At 37.6% G+C, this 25,718-nt stretch overlaps 1 protein-coding gene across 1 annotated transcript in view; it reads left to right on the top strand.

Annotated features, from left to right (window-relative positions):
• Positions 1–25,718, top strand: part of camkk1a (calcium/calmodulin-dependent protein kinase kinase 1, alpha a) — a 132,683-nt gene that overhangs the window by 97,813 nt on the left and 9,152 nt on the right. The window contains exons 9-14 of the mRNA XM_084730464.1: positions 2,960–3,048; positions 8,337–8,536; positions 13,021–13,074; positions 16,487–16,560; positions 22,830–22,917; positions 25,218–25,346. Coding sequence (XP_084586590.1) covers positions 2,960–3,048; positions 8,337–8,536; positions 13,021–13,074; positions 16,487–16,560; positions 22,830–22,917; positions 25,218–25,346 — 634 coding nt within the window. The remainder of the gene's footprint in view (positions 1–2,959; positions 3,049–8,336; positions 8,537–13,020; positions 13,075–16,486; positions 16,561–22,829; positions 22,918–25,217; positions 25,347–25,718) is intronic.

Raw genomic sequence — 25,718 nt, 5'->3', positions numbered from 1 at the left:
ATCAGGACCCACACAGGGAAATCAAAGTCCAGACTGACAGAAGTTTCTGCAGCAGTTTAATGATGTGAATATTTATGTTCTTTGGTGTCACAAAGAGCTCATGAAGAACTGATTATAAGTATTATTAGTATTATGAGAGTGCAAATCACTGCATGTTCTGAAAAGTGATACAAGCAGATGTAAAGGAGGCGTTTAGTACAGTGATGATTCAGAGGCAGACTAAGGGAAAATACCTGTGGTGGCATGCTTACTTTGTAATGTCATGTACGGGGATCTGTAGATAATAAAATAAAACACAGTTATATGATGAGATGCGATATAATGCACTGTCATCTAACACTTTATATTAAGATAATTTCATTGCAGAGTTTTGGTATCACAGAGAGCAGGAGTTTGGCTTTCTTTTAATTTCGCAGTAAAATCGACACACATTCTCACACAGCTGTGTGTGTTATTGTGCAGATACCAATAATGCAAGTAAACAAATAGCCTAAGTAAACAAATTACACTGATCTGTAGCCAATATAAATTAGAGGATTTAAAAGAAATATTAAATGATGATTAAAATCAACATCAGTAAGAATACTACTTAAAATCAGCCACTGTAAACAAAGTTTGAAGATCTAAATAGTAGAAGACATGCTTGTTAAATAAGTTTCTGTGGACATTTGTACCAGTCAGTCTGACAGCTGATACTGTTATCAGCTCGTCATCAGTAACTGTCGCCGCTTCATACTGACGCTAAAAGGAACCGAGGATTTTTCATTTTGCAGTTTAATATCCTCCATCATCACATCTCTTCCTCACATCTCTGTGTCATATCCTCGCTGGGTGGAGCTAAGACATGAGTAGAGGAGATGAGGAGACGAATTTACAGAATGAAAATGACTCTATATGTGTTGCTACTGCAGTGTTAATGACAAATGCTGTTATAAACTGAAATTGGCTTGAAACTATAACTTGAACAGTGCTCCTCTCACAGAGTTCTCAATCTACACTGCCAACAATTTAAGTATAAAATTGTATAATTATATAAGTCATTTATTAAGCAAAAATCTTTTGGTTTTGAAATGAAAGAAGAAATGAAAGTCAAAACCATGTGGTCTGTGAAATTCTTATTCTTTTTCTTCACTACTGTCTAACATTTCATGGATTAAGAATTACAGTAATTAATCAAATGAAAAACTGGTAACACTTTATTTTAAACCCTCATATTCAGCATTTTTAAGCACAAAATAAGCAATCAATAAATTACTTTTTAATGTGTAAATATATATGTATATATATATATATATATATATATATATATATATATATATATATATATATATATATATATATGTTTCCCATATCAAAAGATGACTTTTATATTCCAAGTCATCAAGTCTGTGAGTATTGATGGAAAATACTTTTTTAAAAAGTTGCAGTTTTCCCAGGTCTCCCCTGTCTCAAAATATCAGAGTTAATCTCTAGGAATAATGAGAAACTATATGAAAATGACGGTATAGTATCTCAAAATAATGACGTGTTTGTATGTCATTGTGAAAGTTACTTTAAGATAGGAAGTCATTTTTTAGAGAGTAGCTCAATATTTTAAAACTCCAAATCATTATTTTACATTCAAAGTCATTATTTCAACAAAATTACTCATCATGACTTACAGAATGTTTTTTTTTTTTTTCTCTCCATCATTTTGGCAGAAACAGGCTTCCATAGCATCCAGATGTTTCACAGAGGACGGGCATATAACTCTGATGTGACTGTCACAGTTAACAGACTCCTGCAGTGTAGTTCATACAGTTCAGAATCATCGAGAAACATCAGGCTTTAGTTTTTATATCACATCCACACGTCTGGCCTATTTACATGCTCTCTCTCGTCACTCGTCCTGAGCACACACATGAACTGCTGTGAGTTAATTGGTGGTTGTTATGATACTTCCATGAGGCTGTTCTGGTGCCGCCTCCAGCACTTGGTGCCCTACACACAGCACATGAAGCACATATATGTAGTGGAGCTGCAAATCAATTCTATATGATTACAGTAGTCTTATATTGTGTTATCAAGCACTCACGTCTTCACTTTATTTCAGTAATTCAAAATTCTAATGTTTTAAACAATTATGAAATTGCTGTAACACATTGAATATTAGAAACTCAAATTCAAACATATCATGTTGCCAAATTTTTCTTAATGCTTTATTACACACCATAAAATTGTATTAAGATATTATAAGCATAGTTGTAAAATCATTACAAGTGTTAAAAGTTTCTTTTCTGTTTTCTTTCTTACTTTATTTAATATTGTTAGATAGTATTAGTAACTATTACCACATAGGAGGAGTTAGTTCTTGTTAGATGTTCACAAAAACATTAATAAATGCTTAAAAATGTCCTTATATCAACAGATACAGTGTATGTTAAAAGCCTTAAATGTTTACATACTGATTAGAAATGCTAAATTGGGGGTCTAGTCCAAATTAAAGGTTCAGTATGTGATTTTGGAAAAGTTAGCTGTTTGTTGAGTCTCATTTCCAGCTCATCAATTACAGACTCTTTCTCCAGAATCACTTATCCCACCTTTAAGTGTTAAAAATGATAATCAAGACATTCATCTGTAATAAAAATAATGATTAATTGGCAGCTGTAACTGTCTTTCTGCAGTAGAAGGCGTTTGGAATCATGAGATAGTGAATTATTTCAGTCCTGTACACTCATCCAAACAGACACTAAGCTGTTTTTGGTGCTGCAGGGTTTTGGATCTGCATTCAGAGAAGACATGTATCATCAGTGATGTTTGATCAGGATTTACGTCTGTGCGTAGATGTTTGAATGTCGTCACATTTGGAATCAGATTCCTGTGCTAATAATGAAACAAATGATACACTAAATCTGTGGATTTGTCTGCCTCGTCGTGTGTCTGTTTGTTCTCCTGCCTGACTGCCTGCGTGGATTTGCAGTCCAGTGATGGAAGTGCCCACAGACAGTCCTTTGTCAGAGGAACAGGCCAGGTTATACTTCAGAGACGTCATCCTGGGCATCGAGTACCGTAAGTATCTTACACACAACCAGGCCTGTGTTTCAGCCAGTTTGAAACATGTCTGTGAAGCACTTCAGTCAAACTAGTTCATCATTTATTCTTGAGAACTGAGACAAATCATGTTCTACCAAGACAAACTTTTAAAATTATTATTACCAACATACCTGTCAAGCAAGTGTAGTGGAGCAAAATAGTTTAGTAGAACTATAAATGAGCATAAAGTGGATGTAATACAAAATTCTACGCAAGTACAGTAAATGTAGTTAGTTACATTCCCCCACAGGAGATGACAGAAGTTGAGTGTGTGTTGAAGGTCTTTTACAATCTTTTAAATATAACTGTATTAGTGGGCGACACACCTTAAAGCAGGTACTTTATATAAACCCGTCAAAGACATTTAACCACAGAGTCACTGAGACATTTATATCTTTCAGAGAAAATTTATGGACAAAAAGTATATTTTAAACCACAAGATGGCAATTTTTAAAATGCTATAATTTTACTTATTTATTCTTAAATCTTGTTATTTTCTAATAGGTTTTAATGCATAGAATTATCTTCCAAGGTTTGCCTTATCAGATTTCTTTCACACTTATTAAGGTACTTGTAGCTTACTTTAGTCTTTCAGCATAAATTGTGAAATAAAATATAATTATTATAAAGGATTTGCCCTAATTGAAGTACCTTAACATACTTTAATTAAGCAAGTTCCATTTGGCTAAAATAAAAAAGCCTATTTGATTCAGCAAATACAAATAAAGGCCTTTTCCGTATATTAAAATACACTGGTGCGATATGTTAACATTTTCAATATAGCCACTGTATATATACTACTGATAACATAATTTTAAAATGTGCTATTACAATCATCTTTGTTATGAGATCGATTTTTTAATGAAATGTTGGACCTTTAAACATGATTTAATCAGGCATAAAAAGGGTTAGCTATACCCTAATGACCACTGTTTCATGTCCTGGTTTAAAAAAAGGCAGGAATACTGCTCAAGCACTGGTAAACTTTCTATTTTTAGATAAATCCAAAGTAATATTGTTATCAGATGTGTCTCAACCATAACATGTCGACTCTGTAGTCCTTCTAAATCAAAGCTAAATAAGAATTATGGTTTAAAAAATGTGTATTTTGATTAACATTAAGAGAACTCTGAGACACTTCAAAAAATAAAATGTCTGCTCACACTGCTGTGTAATGAAAAAATTTAACATTTTGTCAACTCCATAATAAAAAATGTAATCATGAGGAGGATGACCCGTTACAATGTTAAAAATACAGTTTTGCACCAATTCTGCAGAATGAGTCTTTTTTTATTGATATAAATCTCTGGTCTCCTTTAAAGAGCTACGTACCCTTGTTTCAGTGGTCAGAAAGCATTAGCTGTTCTATTTTTCTAAAGATACTCCTCTTCATTGTACCCATTATGATACTCAAAGTGTAAAAGCCGAAACATTTAGACCACAGTCTGATTTGGTACAATTTTCCTTTTTTTATGTAAAAGAACAAAGTGTTCTTGACCCTCTCTCTCTCCATGCCCCTGGGGTCTGGCTGCAGATCAGTATTGAGCCTCTGTTCAGTTAAACAGATTTTCTTGACTGTGTCCTCATTTGCTGTACTAGATCCATTTCTCTGGGCTATGAGCCTAATGATTAGGGATCAATGCCGCCGCGGTCTGAACTTTGAGGTCCATCTTGAAAATAAGGCTGCAGAAACTCACAGAAACAACCACATGTGTTTAATCTTTAGTTATTTAACAAAATGACATGTAAGAGCAGTTTATGCTTTTTCCACACATTTTTACATGACTGTTTTTTGAGTGCCTACAGCTCATGAGTCATGGTCACAGGCTCAGCTACAGTTCCTGGTCAAGGGTACTTCAGCAGGGCACATGAACCTGCGTCCTTTAAAGCTTTTTTCTAACCTCTTGGCTTTTATTGCTAATCCTCTTCAGCAATACAACCATGGACTACTTGTAGTTAGGTCTGTCACGATATCAGATAAACTTTACTGATCCCACACTGGGGAAATTCACTTGTTACAGCAAGATCAACAGGCTGAGAAGGAGCGAGCGAAGAATAGAATACAAATAACATCAAATACTGTATAAAAATCTAAAATAGGAATTAAAACTGTACAACTATATACAATATATATATACATATAACATTTTGGACTCATAAAGCTATCATTAAGACTTATTACACTGCCAACGGTGTAATGAATAATTTCCTGGACTTCAGTTAAAGTGGATTTGTCATAAAGGTGTCATTAGCTGACTCAGACCTGGGGTGTCAGGAGCCTAACCCCACAAGAATACCACACTGATGACTAAAACTATGGAACCCAAAAATGTCCAATATTAAATAAATAAAGAACATATTATGAAACAAATAATCATTTTAAATAATTGTGTCAGACATATAATTAGATCAACCAAGAATCTGTAAAATAAATGAAGAAGTTCAAAGCATTATGAAGTGTTAGTTCATATGCTGTTTTTTTTAAAAGTCTGTTTTAATAATTTTGCAAATCACAGACCTTTTTCACAGCAGCCATATTGTCATGAAACAGCAGCATAAACACAGGTGTTACCAATGATACTGTACCGTGTACAACAGCAGCACTCTGACTCTGTCCGACCTGAATGGAACTGAACCTTAATGCGTTTCACTGGTAACACCTGAGTTAACTCTACTGCTTCATGTCAAAATGGCTGCTGTGAAAAAAGTGGCTTGTGGCTTGGTTATTGTGGTTGTGGTTAGCTAGAGCAGCAACAATGCTAAAGTTATTCTGAATCAAGCAGAGGCTGCTGCTGTAAATAGAGACACTGACTAAACCTCTGTAGCTTCTAAGTGAAGAGTCATTGTTAGCAGGTTAGCTAGCCACTGTTAGCCTGAGCAGCCACAAAAGAAAGAGTGTCTGTCTTTTTGCTTTCCACAGAATTGTGTGTCTTTTTGTGGGGAACGTCTTTGGAATCAAAATGTGGTTGAGGTAACTCTGTGTTACTCTGTTTACATTAGCAGCTAGATAGTTAATTCAGAATGACTTTGACATTGTTGTTGCTCTCGCTACCAGGAGCTAACTAGCTAATATGTTATAGCAGTTGTTGATCTTGCTAGCTTAACATAACATGTGACATTATGAAATTCAAGTGGGACATGGCATATTAAAATGAATGTCAAATATGAAATATTTTCAGTTATTTTTTAAAATAAGAAAGATTAAATAATTACAGTTTACATAATTATGAGCTGAGTTTTGCTAATTTTTTAAAGATTATTATTTCATTTATATGTTTTAGGTCATTTTGATTATAATAAATAAATATTTCCTAATTAATTATTCAGTTATTTAATATTTAACAGGGGCTTCATTAACCTGTGAATGAATCTGCAAGCACATGTTATATTTGCTCTGACCACCCACCTTTAAGACAAACTTCCACCATCCGGGTCCTCTTCGAGCCAATCAGAACCATTTATTCAATATGGAGTGGGTTTGATACAATGACTGACATGATGATTGAGTTTGAAACCTCACACGTTGCAAAGCACCAAGATCATGAAACTCAAATCAGTTTCTGATCAAATATGAACCAAGAGTCTGTTACTGCATTAACTATGTCTTATCTCAGATGTTTTCAGATACACATTTTAATGTACTGTTTAGCTGTAATATGTGAAACTTTGCAACCAAGCCGCCATTTTTTTCCCTGCTTTAAAACAGACCAAGCAACGTTCCAACTTGCATGTGTCTCCTAACACTATGTCTGCACAATTCGCTGCCTGGTCCCTGTTTCCCAGAGCCTCCTTAGCTCTGCATGCATCGTAAGCTGTGCCTTAAGGTCTCCCTTTAACTTGCAGACTGTTTCCCAGAGTCTCCTTAGCTCAGGTAAACCTTCTGAAATGTTTACCTTTAGAAGGGCGGTCTGAACCACTCGTAAGCTGTCCCTTAGTGATGTCCTCCACCCATGCTGTCACAGTTTTTCAAACGAACAGTTGCAGTATAGCTCACATCTAGGACTTGTGCAACTTACATCCTTAGTTTAAAATTAACATCATGAAAATGAATCACAAAAACAACATTTCTGTGTGGAACACATCATGAGAACGTTGTCATTTAATTTGTCTGTTCTTATCATGATGGTAGCCCAATAAAATATAGGACCTCTCCATAACACTAATCCAATTTTGTGGATTTTTTTTTTTTTTTTTTTTTTTTTTTTTATGTAAGGGAGCTAACTGAGGATATGACTTTTCTGATTGTGTGGTTAGTCTAGAGTAGCCTGAACCCAGACTGACCCTGAGAGCTTAACGCTGCCAGCAGAGGAGCAGTGTGTTGATAGAGACCACACACACATGCACGTATGCACACACTTCAATTAAAAGCTTGTATTAGCCCTTTTGTTTTTTGTATGAGAACAAAATCATTCACACGTCTTGTATGTCTGGATTCATACTCCGTTTTATATTTTGTAGGCTATAGGTTACATATTTATTGGAACTATCACAAGGTCTCGTCTGGACTCAAATATATTAAGCAGATGATCTTTAGTAGTCATAGCTTCCTTTGCTGTAATATTAGATTGAGGCAAAATGACAACACAGGCAACACAGAACTGAGAGATCCAAGACTAATTAACATTTCTGTATTAGTCTGATGATGCCATAACAAACTTCCAAAGTAGTCAATGTCTGTTGATTTTCTTTTGATGAACGATATTATAGCATCTGTGTCAGAATGTGAGAAGTGAAGCATGTCTTCTAATGCCTAAATGAGCTTTAATTATAGGTATCAGTTGTCATTCTGTCTATGTTTTTGAACTTAAGTGTTATTAGTGCTAATGATGTTTAATTGCCAACTGTCCTTTAATAAGTCAAGTGCTTCATGTCTTAATAAGACGTCCTCAGACAAGAAGGCAGCACTTATCCAATCAGTGAAGTGTCCAGGGCTTAGCTCCAGACGGCTGTTTCATGTCAAGGCTTAAAGATGTTCCTTACTTGTAGTCTTGGATGAATTCAAGTTACATCATTATTATGGTCAAACCAATGATTTGTGAACCGCCAGCCATAATTATGATCTTAGCCAAATACTTTTTTTTTCTTTTAAGAAAAAAAACACTCTGCCATCTTTTACTGAAATAAAAAGTGCCACCACCATGCAAAGCTCCACTACAAGTACAACAAAACCATCATGATCTTGCTTGTCTGGTATGTGGCAGCTCAGAGGTTGCAGTAGTTCTACAAATCTGACAGTTTTCTTCCTCTCTCTGTCTTATCTTCAGTGCACTACCAGAAAATTGTCCACCGGGACATCAAGCCGTCTAACTTGTTATTAGGTGATGATGGCCATGTGAAGATAGCAGACTTTGGGGTCAGTAACCAGTTTGAGGGCAATGACGCTCTGCTATCCAGCACCGCCGGCACTCCTGCATTCATGGCACCAGAGACCCTGTCTGACACGCGGAAGAGCTTCAGTGGAAAAGTGAGTTTAACTCTTTCATTCATACACAAATGTGAAGTGCTTTATCTGGTCTGGAGGTTGAACTCCCATGGTTGCAGCAGCTGCTGGCCTAAGCCTTAACCTCATGATTTGAAAATGGAAACCATTAAACCAAGATGAGTTTTCAGACCTTTGCCGGCCTGTTAATCCTCTGAGCAAATTGTCATTGTCAGTCTTTTCCCCTGTGCGTTAGCTCGTGCTAATATGTAGGAAGCCAGTAATACAGCAGAACACAGCACCATTACCACAGTCAAAAAATGGAAAAAGACTATTGGTTTTACATAGCTGATATTGATCTGTGAATGTTTCACATCATTATACTGATTCTACGTCTTCAGTCAAGTAATGATGATGTTTGTCACGTATAACCTGCCATGCCTCCATAACGATTGGATTGATTTCCACCTGCCTCTACTCCAACTGATGTCATTCATGTTACCTTATACTCGCCGCATGAAAGATCTAATCAAGTTTATGAATCTGCTGAGGGTAAAACTTTATACCAAAGTGCCTGTAATAAGCATTAGTTCTGGGTAATAAGACCACTATAATATGCTTATTAAGATTATTATGTGTTAATAAGACTATATAAGTGTTAATAATTGCATAATAAACAATTTATTATTGATTATAAGGCATTTATAAGCACTTGTGCCTTATAATCATAGGCAACCATTTAAAAGTTTCTAATAATTGTTTATAATAGCATTATGAACTAATTTAACCAATGACTTTAACTAACGTACCTTTAATATCATGGTTAAACCTTAACTAAAATTTTGTTATTGGTTTGTTAAGATTTTTATGTACTTTAATATGCTTTTATCAGCAGTTAACTGTGCATTTATTAACCGTTAACTATGCATTTATTAGCAGTTAACTATGCATTCATTAACAGAAACTATATATTTATTAGCAATTAACTATGCATTTATTAGCAGTTAACTATGCATTCATTAACAGAAACTATATATTTATTAGCAATTAACTATGCATTTATTAGCAGTTAAAAGTTAGCTTGGGGTACCAGACTTAAAGTTTGGACAGTTAACACATATTAATTTTATTAAATGTTATTGCCTATTCCTAATGCTTATTACAGACACTTTAATATAAAGTGTTACCCTACTAACTCATGAGCAATTAACAGTCGAGTCCTTCCTTTCCAGCCCCAAGACTTATCCCTGACATCATATTTTGATCCAACATTATTTGTTCAGATCATGATCCTTCCATCAGTCTGTCGTCAACAATGGCAGACTGATGGATTTGCTTGAGGAAAGACCTTGTATGTCCACTAAATGGAGCCAGAATAGAATATTTGATTGCAGACAGAAAAGCAGACAGAAGAGGCATTGAAGTGCCTCAGTCTGCTGTTTCCCTCAAACTCTCAAGGAATATATGTAATACTGGCCCCGCTTTTTCTCTGATTAGGCTTATTCTTCCTGATTTGAATCTGATGATCAAGTCATGCTCTTGAGAGCTTTGTGTCCATTATATAACAGCGTTTTTGATTTTTTGGCATAAATCAGCAGTGAAGTATTTGCACTGTAAAAAATGAATATTTGTTTAAACTTAAAAGAGTTCATGTCTGGGCTGCCTTAATATTTTAAGTTGACTGAATTTGAAAAGACAAGTTTAGATTTTGGATTGACTCAAAACTAGGGATGCACAGATACCACTTTTTTTCAGACTGAGTACAAGTACAAGTACTTACATTTGGGTACCTGCCGATACCGAGTACTGATACAAGTACTTAATAATGGCATTACTTTCTAATTTCTTACACTAACGTTTTATTTTCACTGATGGTCACTTTCTAAATGTAACAAATCATTGTTGCTGTTTTGTGCTACAAGTGTAACCATGGTTACTATACACATTACATTTTTAGGTTATTTGTAGTAAGTTACTTTACTGATTTTGTGTTCCTTATTAAGCTGTGCAGTTTACTGTGTATGTTTCAGTATAATAATTTCACAACATTATTATGGACTTGAAGAATTAAGTTTACTATTATAAATGATGTTATATATGATAGGGATGTCCTGATACAACTTTTTCACTTCCGATACGATACCGATATTGCAGCCTTGAGTATTGGCCGATACGATATCAGCACGAATCATACATACTTTTATTACTTCTTTTGTAGTGTGGAATGTTAGAAAAGGCTTGATCAAGTGATGTTACTCAAACAGAAAACAATAGTCAGCAACCAGAGTCACCTATGGATAGAAGTGCTAGAGCGAAAAATGGACTGCTTATCAGAGCGCTATATCAGAGATTTTAGATGCAGTCCGATAAAATCAGATACTCATTTTTTGGCTGATATTGGACTGATATCCAATATCAATATCGGATCAGGACACCCCTTATACATGATAATTATTTCATTGTCATTTGCAGCATTTTAACTAGTATTTTAATAACACATTTACATGTGTAATATTTCAGTTTCTTCTTCATGTCTCTTGTCTAAGAGCTAATTAGTTCCTACCTGTCATTGTTTATGGGGGACAGGTATGAGTGTGGTGCCATGTGTGCAACAGTTTTGTTGACCTTCAAAGAGTGAAGTTGTGTTACTGTGCTGTCAGGACGTTTCCAAAGTCTCTGTGGTCATTGGTGGATGATGTTGAGGACAGCGAGTCTCTCAATGATGATGACAGCACGTCTAAAAAAAAGAGGATAAGCATCAAATGTCTTGAATTCTGCATCATGTTGGTTCTTTAGATGTTTGCTTGTATTGAACGGCTACTTTTTGTGATGTGGTATCGGATGTGGGGTATCAGAGTAGTTTTATGAGTACAAGTACGAGTATGTGAGGACAGTATCGGATGGATACCCAATGCTGGTATTGGTATCGGTGCATCACTACTCAAAGTTAATAAACTTAACTAGTCAAGTAACCTTGTTATTAATTCAATCGTACTAAGAAAACACGCTCAATAAGCTCAAGATACTAAGTTGAACCAACAAATCTTCAGTCATACTGAAAAACATTACAGACAAACTTGATTTCATTTTTACATTTTCTCAGTTTGAAGAGTCAGCTCTTCATTTCACCCAAGCTTCAGCTGCTCACTGCTTTTTGTTCCAGCACTGTCAAAAAGACGATATGTGAACTTGCTCCCAATGAATTTATTCAGTTTTAAAGGGAGTAGGAACTGAATTCAATACTGACCTTCATCATGGCTTGATGTGTTTTCATTATTATAAAAAAAGCACATGACTTATATTAATGTGTATTAGAGACACACAACAAGTTTTCATCATATCTGATTTCTTCATACTATAAAAAATAGTTTTAATTCTCAAACAATGCATGGTGGGAAGTCTGCTAATATGTTTGTGTCAGCTTTTCAACATTAAAAGCCACAGGAACAGAAGAGGTGGTCGGCTTCAACACACATTTAACAGCTTCTCATCATTTCAGAAATCATACTTGTTTATTTAAAGAGTTCAAAAAAGTTCCAAACATAGCTCTAAATTAACTTCATAAAGCAAAGAATAGAAAATCAAACAATCTAAAACCAAAGCGCAAGAATTGTGGTGGAAAGACTGTACCTAAACCACGGCTTCAGTTTCCAACATTTACAGAAAAAACACCCACATCTCTTGTACCCAAGTAGAAAACGGTGGGGTGGTATCTGACCAAGTAGCCATAAAATAAACTGATGATAAACAATGCAAACAGTAAATTTACAATAAACAAATTCAGATTAAACTTAATTTTGTTCTAAAAAGAAAAAATACATTTCTTTTAATGGCCACAAGAATGTTGGATGTGTTTCTTCAGACAGTTAATGTAATGAGCTGATTGAACTCAGTACAGTACATTCATTCAACTCATCATTTCAAGTCAAAAGATTTCAAGTTAGAAGAACTCATGTTTATAAGTTCTGAAGTGTTCTGAAAATAAATACTAGAAATTTTAGGTTTAATTGCCTTGAATAAATAAAACTTGTATATCTCCATTACATCAATGATTAGTCGGATCCACTAAATTCCTGTATATGTTTTTACAGAGTAATATCTGACACTGATATATCACTAAACCCCCTCAGCTGTCAGTCCATCATGTCAGTCATGGAGCTGTCTGATAACAAATATCTGTGGCAGTCAGATATATGACACTGGTTCAGAGGGCAACTTTTATCATTTCATATCTATCAAGGAATAGAAATGGATTTCTAGAAGAGCTGCTCATACAGGGAGAGAGGAGGACAAAGAGCCTGATGGATAGCTGCAGAGCCTCAATCTGATCACACACATCCATCTCCAACCTATCTCATGGTAGACGGTGTAGACGAGAACTAACCTTAAAATGGCCCATAAATCACTGCAGGCAGTCTGCACAGATATAGGTCACCATGTTTGTTTGTGCCTGCTGCAGTGTGTATTTAAATCTGTTTTTCAGTCCGTTGTTTGTCAAATTTAATGTCACTACTGTCACTTTTTTAAAGGCGCTGGACGTGTGGGCCATGGGAGTTACTCTCTACTGCTTCATCTTTGGGAAGGCAAGTCTGCACATTTTCTGTGTCTCAGTCACTTATCAACATCTGGTGCACAAAAGGTAACACTATAAGCTGGGATAAGTGTTCATTTCACAGCCTCTCCTGTTTGTTAACAGTAGTACTTCAGCAGGGACACTAAGGCTCTTCTTATTTCTACATTTTGTGCCTCCTCATCTCTTCTCTCTTCCATACTCTTTCCTGTGACCCAAACTTTATCTCAGCGCCTGATCTTGCAGGATGTCTCTGTATCTTAAATGTATCTTGAGGAGAGAGGAGGCTTGCCAGAGGAGCTACGAGTGAGGATGCACAGTCTCCCCCCCCCCCCCCCATGAAGTATAAGGGACCTGTCACACTTACTTTGTTTGGTTTGGATTTTCTGGGTATTCAGTTTGATCCAAACCAAAATTACAGGTGTGAAACTTCCCCCTGGACTATTGTCTGGACCAAACAGCCTAACCCTGGTCTGACTGACAGATGCGGTCTCACTCTATATCAAATTAAACCAGGAATTGAGTTGAACTGACAACATGCCAAGATCAGACACACATCTGTCTACAAACAAATCAGCTGCAAGTACAGAGGGATGCAGTTCACATAGGTGTTGATGACAGGATGTAGGCATGTCATGTATAGTTCTTTAGTGCCAACTAACTGGTTTAAATGTATACAATGGAACAAAAATGTGGACTTTGGTTTGGACTTTCGGGTGTGAAAAGGTCCATTGTCTCAAAATATGAATCTTGTGAAATCACCCTAAAAGATGCATGAGCAGGACTTTACAGATGTGCTCCTTTTGTATTCAGAAGTTGTATCAGATATTTAAGTTGATCAAAGGTGCAGTCAACATTTTACCATTCACTGGCGTCGAATCGTTTTTATCGTTGAATGTAGGCCACACCCACTACATTAGACCGGCACATACAGGTATTTCACCAAAACATCAGGCCACACCCCTTTTGGGGGAATAGAAAAGATCCCATAAGGGCTATTCACACCGCACTTATCCCAAGGCTGAGAGGGCTGTTAGCCTGGAGCTTTCACACTGACACATTACTGACACATACCAAAGTGAGCTAACGCCGATTTTAGCCTAGGCTTGATTACCCTACTGCAGGGCAGGGTTAGCCCTAAGTTTGTGGGGTTATCCACTGAAAATTGACTAAACCCAAGACTACACAGAAAACACCCGTGTGGGTGTACAGAGGCTTAAACCCGGAGCTAGAAGACGGGCACTGTGAATCATAAAGTCCTGGTCTTAGTTTAACTCTGGTTTAACAATATGTGTCTGAAAATGGGACTAAGTTAGCCCATGGTTAACTGTTAGCCCAGGGTTAAGGAAAGCCCAGGGATAAGAATATGCAGTGTGAAAAGTCTTATAGACAATCTTGCAACTTTACATGTTTTTGAATTTTGACAGATTTGTACTAATCCACATCGAGTTAAACAGACCCTTGTTTTATAGATCTGTTCAATAATTATTTTGTGACCTTGTCTAAACCAGAGCGTTCACTATACCTTAATAAATTAAGTTTGATCAATTAGCCATCTTGTCTTCAGTCATCTTGAGTCTTTCCAAGCCCATGTGGATCAGTGAGCCAACATAGTGGCCAGACATTGCTTATACTGAATTACCAGGTATTATTAGGCTTAATGATGTGGGTAATAACAAAATCTGTCACTAGACAACTGTTGATCCGAGCTAGACTGAGATTTAGTCTGTCCCTGCTGTACTGTAACGTTATGACTGACCTCCAGCAGCCTCTCGCTCTGTAACGTTAGCTCTCCATCAGCAGTAACTGTCACCAGCATCATTTAGCTTTTTACCACACTGACAGTGAATATTCTTGTATCTGATATGGCTCAAATCTCAGTGCTTGTTTCTACTTTCTTATTCAGCATAAATTAGCTGATTGATATTTATTGTCATCAAGAATGAATTAACACTGCTGTCAAGATAGAGAATTACAGTTGAAGAATTACAGTTGTCTGGAGGCTCAGACATTCTTACAGGACATTTTTGGCCTTTTCAGGAGGGATGAGTAACCAGAGATTGTGATGATTTTGTTTCTTAATTTGTTCAGCAACCTGCTACACAGCCGCTTTTTGGCATTTTCTTATCTTTGTCATTACATGAAATCACAATCTTTCCCCAGGATGGTGGGGTGTCCAAGGTGACAGGGGCTCAATGACGTATTGCCGGTCTGATGTATTGGCCCTTCCTAAGTCCCACCCCTCTTTGCCCTCTGCTCCAATAACTGTTGAACAAGCTTGGTACCCAGCAGAACCCTGTCAGCTTTCTCATTTCCTGTTTCCTGTATACAATATTATTTTCCCAGGATGGCAAAGACATGACCCACTCTCTGATATTCTTACCCTCACCTTTCCCAGTCTCACTCCGTTTGCTGAAACCTAACCAACCCAAACGACTCCAACCAACGAAGGGTACTAGCCAGAGTACTAGCCAGAGTACTAGCCAGTCAGTGGTAGTCACTCACAATTAGCTCCTGCACTTAGATATGCTGTGATCTGGGCTTATCTGTGTTAAAAAGACAACCATATCACGAGATGGATAAAAGATGCTTCAGTGATTCTTTGACAGTATTATGAGAAGCTGCATTTGTATTAAATTAAGAAACATCATATGTGTGATTTGTGGCACAATTCAAACAAGATAAAAATATGTGGTGTGACTTTATTTATTTTTTTTAACCTTTATTTATTCAGGGTAGGTACACTGAGAGCGATGCTATCTTTTGCAGGAATGTCCTGATCACATTCATACACAGTTACTCATTCACTCATACACACCTGGAAGCTGCCCAGTACAACCACAGTCTTATCTGCCGACCACTGAGCAGCTCCACTGGAGTGGTTGGGGTTAAGGACCTTGCTCAAGGGCACCTCAGTGGTGGTAATGAGGGAGGGGCAAGCTCTGTCTCTCACTTTCCCCACCCAGAATTATCCTGCCGGTCGGGGGATTGAACCAGCAACGTTCCGGTCACAAGCTCGCTTCTCCGACCTTTGGGCCACCACTTTGGCTCTCTATTGCAGTATTATATAATATTTAAATGCTGCTTCAAAATGACAGCTCCGTAACAAGGATGTCTCCATTTTCTTAAATGCCTGGTGCCTAGACTCCTCTCTCCTCATGCCTCTTCCTCCCTTCCTCAGCTTACATATCTCAGGTGGGAGGGAATAGTTAGGAAAGGAGGTGAGGAAAAGGAACTGAGGATGCACAAACTGAGAAATGAGAACCAGGGTATCTATCATCAATTTATCATGTTTGATGCAGACTGCTTGAAGCTGTTGTTTGTCTTGTTATTCTGTAGGGATGCACATTTTTAGTGGCACAGCAGTAATTCAGTGTACCGTACTTGTGTTTTTCTTTTGTGTCTTTCCTCTGCTCCACCTGCAGTGCCCCTTTATTGACGAGTACATATTGGCTTTGCACAATAAGATAAGGACCAAGCCTGTGGATTTCCCAGAATCGTAAGTCCATCTCCCGTGTCCTTCCCCTCTCCTTCACTTTATTAAAAGAGACAGCAGCGACATTCCAGCCACCTCCAGTAGCAGCTGTTGTCATCGCCTTCGCCATTTGCTATTTTCTCATCTGCTTCAGTTGCAAAAAAAGACATTTTCTTCTTTTCTTCCAGTTCCAAATTGCACATACAGAAATATGAATAGCTTGGTGCTGCAGCCAGGGCCAGCACACAATAAATGTCACCTGTATGTGATCAAAAACATTGAACAAGCAAGCAGGGGCATCAGTGGCATGGACGTATACAGTGCTTCCCCTATCTTCCCTTTGCCTGAAAGGTTACAGAAAAACATGGAGGTCTAGTGTGGTGACTAACACTGAAAAGAGTGAGAAGAAGAGATAGGGGGCCAGGAGCAGGCTGGCAGTGGTGATAGACTGAGGGAACGCACTGATGAAGTATAAACACAGCAGATGTGAAGGGGCTCTGAGTGGCAGTTGGAGTATGTGTCAGGACGGGGTGTCATATTGTTAATGATAAGTGTTTTTCCCTAGTGGGCTCAAGAGACTGTGAGGAAAGCTCGTAAATTAAACATCACCCTCCTCCTGAACACTATATCACATCTCCTAATGGAATCATCTCCACACCGACCAATCAATGACAGTTAGCAGCACCTTGTTGTCAGCACTGATGGAGCCATTATATTGTAGGTGTAGTTCATTTAATGTCACCGCTGTCATCATGATCAATGGCTGAAGCTCCCATAAACTTATTTAACTGAGATAATGACCTTCTATCATACATTTGTGTCTAATCAATGTCAGTGAAATACAACATAGCAAACTATTGTTGTTGATATCAGGTTTCACCCCACTATTTCAAATCATTTAGAGCATTTACTTCATTAACAGTAGCTCATTATGTCCTTATTATGTCCCCCCCACCCCCTGACCTCCACTGTTTGTTTTAACTGTACTGATACATTATTTTTAGCTAACAATTTAAAATGTTTATTAGTTCATTTTCCTTATTTCAACAGTTTCTCCAATACTTTTAAGTTAACAGTTTTAGCTAACCATGAATCACTTTCAGCCGACTTCAGCTTCATTTAGTTATTTCACGTTTATCACATTTATCAGTCACTTTGACCTAATTTGAGCTGTGTATCCATTGCTTTTACCAAACTATTGAACAGCGAACAATTTAAAACTTTTATCACTTTTAGCAAACTGTTTTCAACTATATATATTACATTTAGCTAAATATTTTAACTGTCTCTTCATTATATTTATCTACTTGATCATATATCCATTCTGTTCTTGTAACTGTTTCAACACTCATCCATTCCATTTAGCTTATTTGAACTGCTTATCCATGACTTTTAGCCGACTAGTTAACCTAATCCATTACTTTTAGCTCACTATTTAACTGTTTATTCATTACTTTTATCTAACCATTTGAACTGTTGTTCAGCTAACAATTTAAATCTTTTATTACTTATATCTTACTATTTGTTTTTATTTTTTCTATCGCTTTTAGCTAAACTGTTTATCCATTTACCTACTTCACCATTTATCATTTAGCTAATCTGAACTTCCCAGACATTTACCCAACTATTTAAATTTGATCCATTACTTTTAGTTTGCTGTTTTAACAGTTTATTCATTACTTTTAGCTAACTATATCAATCATTACTGTTAGATAATGTTAACTCCTTAAACTGTTTATTTGTTGCTTTTATCTATGTTAATCATTACTTTTAGCCAAAGTTAAGTATTTAAACAGTTTATTCTTTATTTTTTCACACACTGTCAACTACAACCTGTAATACTCAAATGTTACAGCTGACTAAATTTAAGGATGTGTTTTTTAATTGAAATTGTGGTTTCTTTTCTTTTCTTTTTTAATTAAATGAGCTGCTCCACAACCTTGCTAAATTTCTCCAGGCAACTCCTGTACCCCCTGAAGCACAAGCAGCCCTTGTGCAAAATCACTAAATTTTTTTCAAGTTACTTCAAGAAGCAAATTATTGGTTTCACTAGCAACAAAATTATCCATAGGTTGTTTGAGCTAACTATTTCAGCCATTTATCCACCACTTTTAGTGAACTGTTAGAACTTGTCAGCTTGGTCAGCTATTCATCCCACTTAATAAAAAAGTGGAACTGTTTATCCATTATTTTTAGATAACTGTTTAAGCCATTTATCCAGCACTTTTAGACAGCTGTTACAACTTCTCAGTCTGCTTGCTCACGAGTTTTCACACACAATCTCGATCAGAACATGATGTGCTCAGATGGTACCACTGATTTAATATAAGGAGGTGTTTTTTTTTTTCATTGAAATTTTCATTTCCTTTAGTTGAACTGCTCCATAATCTTCCCACATACCCCCAAGCAACTACAGCAGAAGTAGCCCCAGGGGCATCTGCAGCCCTTGCCGGCAATCACTGCTATAAATTGTTTTCATTTACTTCAAAAGCCAATTATTTTCTTCATTAGCAACTACATTAAGGTTGGAGAGTTAGAGGAACATAGGCACCAAAATTATGTGGGTCATCATCATCTGTGTAATTTACTCCAGTGCTCAGCTGAGCATACACTCACTGTATGCTGAGTGATAGACATGACAAGCTCTCTCTCTGAGGGGAGAAAATTAGAATGTGTCTGTGTGTGTGTGTGTGTGTGTGTGTGTGTGTGTGTGTGTGTGTGTGTGTGTGTGTGTGTGTGTGTGTGTGTGTGTGTGTGTGTGTGTTTTCTGTCTGGCAGGACACAGAATGTGCTGTAACTTTTTTCCTGTTTAGTGAACACAAAGGCTAACTGTACAGGAGATACTGCTGCTCACTTTAATAGGAATCACTTCTTTGGTAACACTTTATTTGAATGGGTGTGCATAAGACTGAAGTCATTACACTGTCATGATCATGAATAAGTCTTTATGACTATATATATATATATATATATATATATATATATATATATATATATATATATATATATATATATATATGTATATATGTATATATATATATGTATATATTATGTATGACTGTTATATATCATTCAGTTAAATATGTCATTTCTGATGCAAAGTTGATGTTGTTGGAGCCTTTGTTATGACAACTTTACATTCTCAAACTTAAAGAAACTGTTTATCTACATATTTTGACATTACATTACAAACTGTCACATGTCATTGGTTTTGACATTGGCAGTCAGTTTGATGAATAAGAACAGTAGTAAGGTGTCACTGACACATTATGTTGTCTTTGTTCATGTCAACTTGTCGTAACAAAGACATCTCAAACAGCAGCATAATGAGTCAGCACCGGGCCCTAATGCAAGATTCCCAAACAGGTCCTACTCATCACAACCAGACATAATATAACATAAAGTCAGTAATGAATGAAAGAAGTGAAAACATGCAGCTTTAAAACAACCAACAGCAGCTGAATACACCACCATGATATAGAGGAGGGGGGATCACACTCCTCAGCCTCCCTGGTAAAGTCTATTCCAGGGTACTGGAGAGGAGAATTCGGCCGATAGTCGAACCTCAGATCCAGGAGGAACAATGTGGTTTTCGTCCTGGTCGTGGAACACTGGACCAGCTCTATACCCTCCGCAGGGTGCATGAGGGTTCATGGGAGTTTGCCCAACCAGTCCACATGTGTTTTGTGGACTTGGAGAAGGCATTCGACCGTGTCCCTCGTGGCATTGTGTGGGAGGTGCTTCGGGAGTATGGAGTTCGGGGCCCTCTGCTAAGGGCCGTACGGTCTCTGTATGACTGGAGCAGGAGCTTGGTTTGCATTGCCGGCAGTAAGTCAGACCTGTTCTCGATGCATGTTGGACTCCGGCAGGGCTGCCCTTTGTCACCGGTTCTGTTCATTATTTTTATGGACAGAATTTCTAGGTGGGAGTCTGGTTCGGGGACCACAGGATTTCATCTCTGCTTTTTGTGGATGATGTTTTCCTGTTGGCTCCTTCAAACCAGGACCTTCAGCTTGTACTGGGGCGGTTTGCAGCCGAGTGCGAAGCGGCTGGGATGAGAATCATGGTTCTCGACCGGAAAAAGGTGGCTTGCTCCCTCCGGGTCGGAGGAGAGTTCCTGCCTCAAGTGGAGGAGTTCAAGTATCTTGGGGTCTTGTTTACGAGTGAGGGGAGGATGGAGTGTGAGATTGACAGATGGATTGGTGCAGCGGCAGCAGTAATGCGGTCGTTGCACCGGTCTGTCGTGGGAAAGAAGGAGCTGAGCCGAAAGGCGAAGCTCTCGATTTTCTGATCAATCTACGTTCCTACCCTCACCTATGGTCATGAACTTTGGGTCATGACCGAAAGAACAAGATCTTGGATACAAGCGGCTAAAATGAGTTTCCTCCACAGGGTGGCGGGGCGCTCCCTTAGAGATAGGGTGAGGAGCTCTGTCACCCGGGAGGAGCTTGGAGTAGAGCCGCTGCTCCTCCACGTCGAGAGGAGTCAGCTGAGGTGGCTCGGGCATCTATATCGGATGCCTCCTGGACGCCTCCCTGGGGAGGTGTTCACGCTGGAGTGACTATGTCACTCGGCTGGCCTGGGAACGCCTTGGGGTCCTGGAGGAAGTGTCCAGGGAGAGGGAAGTCTGGGTGTCCCTGCTCAGACTGCTGCCCCCGTGACCCGGTCCCGGATAAGCAGAAGACGATGGATGGATGGATATAGAGGAGGAGTCATAATACCAAGACCAAGATAGTGATAAACTAGTCTATCTGACAAAACCTGGTGCTGGAGCAGGAGAACAGATTAAAGCCTCATCGCTGTCAGAGCACCTTCTCACACATAAAAACTAACTGCTGATCGCGCACCTTTACATGGATGAAAAATATAGAGGCCAACAGGTGATAGTGCACTTTAGCACAGATGAAAATACAGTAGGCTGTAAGAGGTGACAGCACATCTTCACATAGACAATATTCATATCTACATGTTGGCATTAGCAAATAAAAAAAATATATAAGTGTGTAGGCTGATTATTAGTCAAATAAAATAATAAGTAAGTTCTACTTACATCATAGGTAGACTCTCCTTAACACATCCACAGGTACAACTTGTGCTGCTCTTCTCTCTCAAACTTTCTGAAAGAAACTCTTCTTGGAAGCTGCTTTTTCTTCCTCTGCTGTTTCTTTCAATTCTGGATTCTCAAACTTACTTTTGTGTTTGTATATTGTTCGTTTCTCATTTACTTGCTGCCTTGACATTTCTAACTTTTCTCTTTATTTATCCACAGCTATAATAACCCAGAATTCAATGCAATCAGCACACTTTTTACATTTTAGAACATAAAATTGCTCATTAACCCTTATTTAAACTTAATTTATAAACATTTCCTTGTTACATAAGTCAATAAACTATATGATTGTATATGTAAAACTTATGTTGTGGTATTATAATGTTATTTATTTGGTGAATGACATCAAGTATGTGACACCATGAACTAAGCATCTTGACTGAATAAGCACTATTCCTTCCATGTCCCATAGAAAAATAAGCCTACATATGATGATGAGGTCATGAGCAGCCCTTACAAATGATAATGGAGAGTCATTTGTTGATGAAGGCCCTGATGCAGTAGCATTACATGCATATATGGTAGTTCCACCGCTGATCTCACTTTGCATTAAAAATGACATAATTGACAGAATGACAACAATCATGAACATTAATTCCTTAAGGCCATGACAGGTGTCATAACATTGTTATGAAAGTGTAATGACAGTCTTATGTGCACCCCTTCAAATAAATTGTTACCACCATTTAGTTTTATTTTACTGATATAAACATCCTTTATTACAGTTTAGCTTTACCTGTTGTGGCCTCTAAAACAATGTCTAATTTTATTTATGTTTATGTTTATTTTATTTAAGAAGAGACAATGCACATTAATTAATTTGATCGCCTAATAGACTAATTTTTATCTGCAGTCCCTTGCAGGTTGATGGTACATGTACTAGAATTAAACAATCTGAGAAAGGGTAATAATTGGTTTTTTTTTTATTTCTCACAACTCACAGACAAACTCAACCTTTGATGACGGGTTGCAAGTACGCAAAGCTTCTTTTTAAGAGATCACAATGTTGGGAAACACTGATGTAGGCATTAATGACCACTCTTCATGCTTTTTATGTAATTAAGAGTATTTGATGTAATAAAGATGTGTAACATGCATGAAACAGCCTTGTCTAAATAGGGCCGTGAAATGTCGTTGGTTCTCATCACGGCACACGTGTCTCATTATCTTGTATTTGGTGCAGGCCAAAGATCAGTGAAGAGCTGCGGACTCTGATCTTGCGGATGCTGGACAAGAACCCTGACACCAGGATCACCATCCCTGAGATCAAGGTAACACGCAGAACAAAGCAGACGTCAGATTACTCACTCGTTGTTCAGGACGACAGGCAGCTTGAGCGTGATCATAACAAGGACTTCATTGTTCATGTTCAGGCACAACATGACCGTGCTGTTCTCTGCTGTGATTGGCTCAGAAAGCTCTGTGACCTCACTGTGGTACATACAGTGGGGTTCATTAGACATGCTGTGTAGCTGCAGGGCCTGATGAAACATGTTTGTCCCTGTGGAGGATGGCACTAAAACTGAGGCAGGCAGTAGTAGAGGGGCAGGGAGGTCCAGGACACATGTTTCCATCACACAACCTACTTCTCACCAGAGACTGTTTGTGTTTATGGAACAAAAGATAATTAGGCTGTCAGGCATTGTGTGTGTCCTTTTGCACACATCTTTTAGTGAACACAAGTTGTAAGATTCTGCTGAGAGAAAGTCAGAACACATAACAAATATTCACTGAGAAGTTGTAGTGCAAGAATTTTATTAAATACAGCTGCTATTTCATCCAATTTACATGCTTTTGATTTTTAAATTTTAGTTTTGGCATAAAAATAAACTTTTGGTAGCTAACTCATTTATAGAGGCGTCCAGCCTGTATACATTCTGTGCCTTTTACTTTTTCATTCATTTCTATTAAAGGAGAAATATGCACTGGACTGAATCATAAAATGAAAGTGACATGTCATCAGAGATTAAGAGACAATTCTAAAATGAAATACTGCTTTGAAAATTCCATCATCAGTTTTGTGTTTATTGGGGTTAAAATTAATGCAGACCGTTTGTCAAATAAGTTAGTGGAGACCAGGGCAGAATGCAGCCCTCTGAAAGGTTTCATGTGCCTCGCAAGGTTATCATGGAAATAACAAAAATTAGAAGTCTAGCAAAGACAGTTAGTAGCATTTTGCTTACCATTAAACTGTTATGTGACCTTTATTTTGAAAGGGGTCAGTCCTGTGTTCATTGGTTGTACATCCATGTTGTTTATGTTATTTTTCTACTTTTACTGTTACAACCTGTATGTAGCCTGCATGGTACACTGTAAAACATCAAGTTGTAGACATTCATTATTTACCATCTTAACGGTTATTGGAATCACTGTTTTGTTTTTGTTTTTTTATCCGGTTGCCGATAAGATTAATTAATTTAAAAATGTGCCACTTTGACTCTGATGCAGCTGCTGCTCTCTCTGTCTGTAGTCATCATTCTGTGGTTTCCCCCACACCACTGATTGGTTGAATGTTGGAAAGTTCCTTTTTAATTAAACAAATGCATTTAAATGCATTTCAATAAATAGGCCCACTTTTCAAGGCAGAGAAACCAAGTCACAATAAGCCTTATCAATTAATTCTGGAGGGACTTCAGTCATGCATAAATAAACATTTCTGATCATTTTACTGCCATTTCCACATCACCCAGTATCGTCTTTATACAACAAAAAAACATTTACATGTTAAAACTTAAGAAATGAGAAATAAATTAATTTTGGCTGAGTGAATGGGTTATCCCATTGATTTTATTTCCTCTTATCAGGAAAACAATGTAGGACATTTCAGCCTACTTCATAAAATGAGTTGAAATAAGTACGTTTAGATGGAATTAACAGGTTCTTGTTTTTTCCTCTCATCAGTGAAACAATACACACATTTTAAAAGCTTTATGAAAGGTTTACTGCAGATATACATTTTAAATTTGCAGAATGTCCACCCTGCCTTTCATTTATTTTGGAACCCAAATAAAATCTCCTGTGACCCAGCTGTAGGTCCTGACCCAATCTTTGGGAATGACTGCTTTAAATAAATGTGAGCAGCTACAAGTAGTTTTGACGAGAATGAATTCTGGCTGGTTGATCACTGTGATGGATTGTTTGTCTCAAGCAACTTTTATATCTTTGCAGTTGGAGCATAATAATATTAATCAAAACAGATGGCTGCCTGACAGAAAGCTCTCAAGTGTAAATCTAAACAGTATGTCTTGCTTTATAAAAATTCTCAATAATACAGTAAAATATGCATGCTGTGCACTACATGGTGTAAATCATCAATACAAACTGAAGTCACTCTTTAGAATATTTGAAGCACACAGTTGAACACTGAGAGCCAGACTTCCTATAAAGATGAACAGTTGCAAATGACTGTACTTTACCCACCGTGGATCATAGACACAGTGTATCAGAGAGAGGTGTTCATGTTATAACACTGTCATGTGTCATGTGTGTCTGTGTGTGTGTGTGTGTGTGTGTGTGTGTGTGTGTGTGTGTGTGTGTGTGTGTGTGTGTGTGTGTGTGTGTGTGTGTTTAGATGGACCAGTGGGTGACCCAGGGAGGCACTGACCCCCTGCCTTTGGAGGAGGAGCACTGCTCTGTGGTGGAGGTGACAGAGGAGGACATCCAGAACTCAGTCAAATTTGTCCCCAGCCTGTCTGCAGTGGTAAGAAACCCTGAGTGAACCTCCTCTCACCAAGAGCTTTGGTGTCACATTGATACATTTATGCTCATCACTTCCAGTGGAGGTGGAGTTCTAACATTTCTGCTCCTCTTTTTTTTTTTTAACCGTAATCGTGACAAAATACAGAATGATTTTACATTGCAGAAGGCAGCCTTGTTCACCTTCGTACAAGGTTGCCTCTTAACATTGTTCAGCTCTGCAGCTCTGCAATCCAAAAAAAGAAGTGCATTCAATTCCCCAGTACTATGACAGCGTATTAGGGCCATAGTAGGTAACAATGAATTAATGACAGAGACAAAGATAACGCATTATTTAAGTCATACATTTGAAATAAAAATGATGAATTTATGAGGG

The sequence above is a fragment of the Lutjanus erythropterus genome, chromosome 11, assembly GCF_056507025.1.
Source record: "Lutjanus erythropterus isolate fLutEry1 chromosome 11, fLutEry1.hap2, whole genome shotgun sequence".
In the NCBI taxonomy this organism is placed as follows: domain Eukaryota; kingdom Metazoa; phylum Chordata; class Actinopteri; order Lutjaniformes; family Lutjanidae; genus Lutjanus; species Lutjanus erythropterus.
The sequence above is the reverse complement of the archived record's forward strand: the minus strand, read 5'-3'. Positions and strand labels throughout refer to the sequence as shown.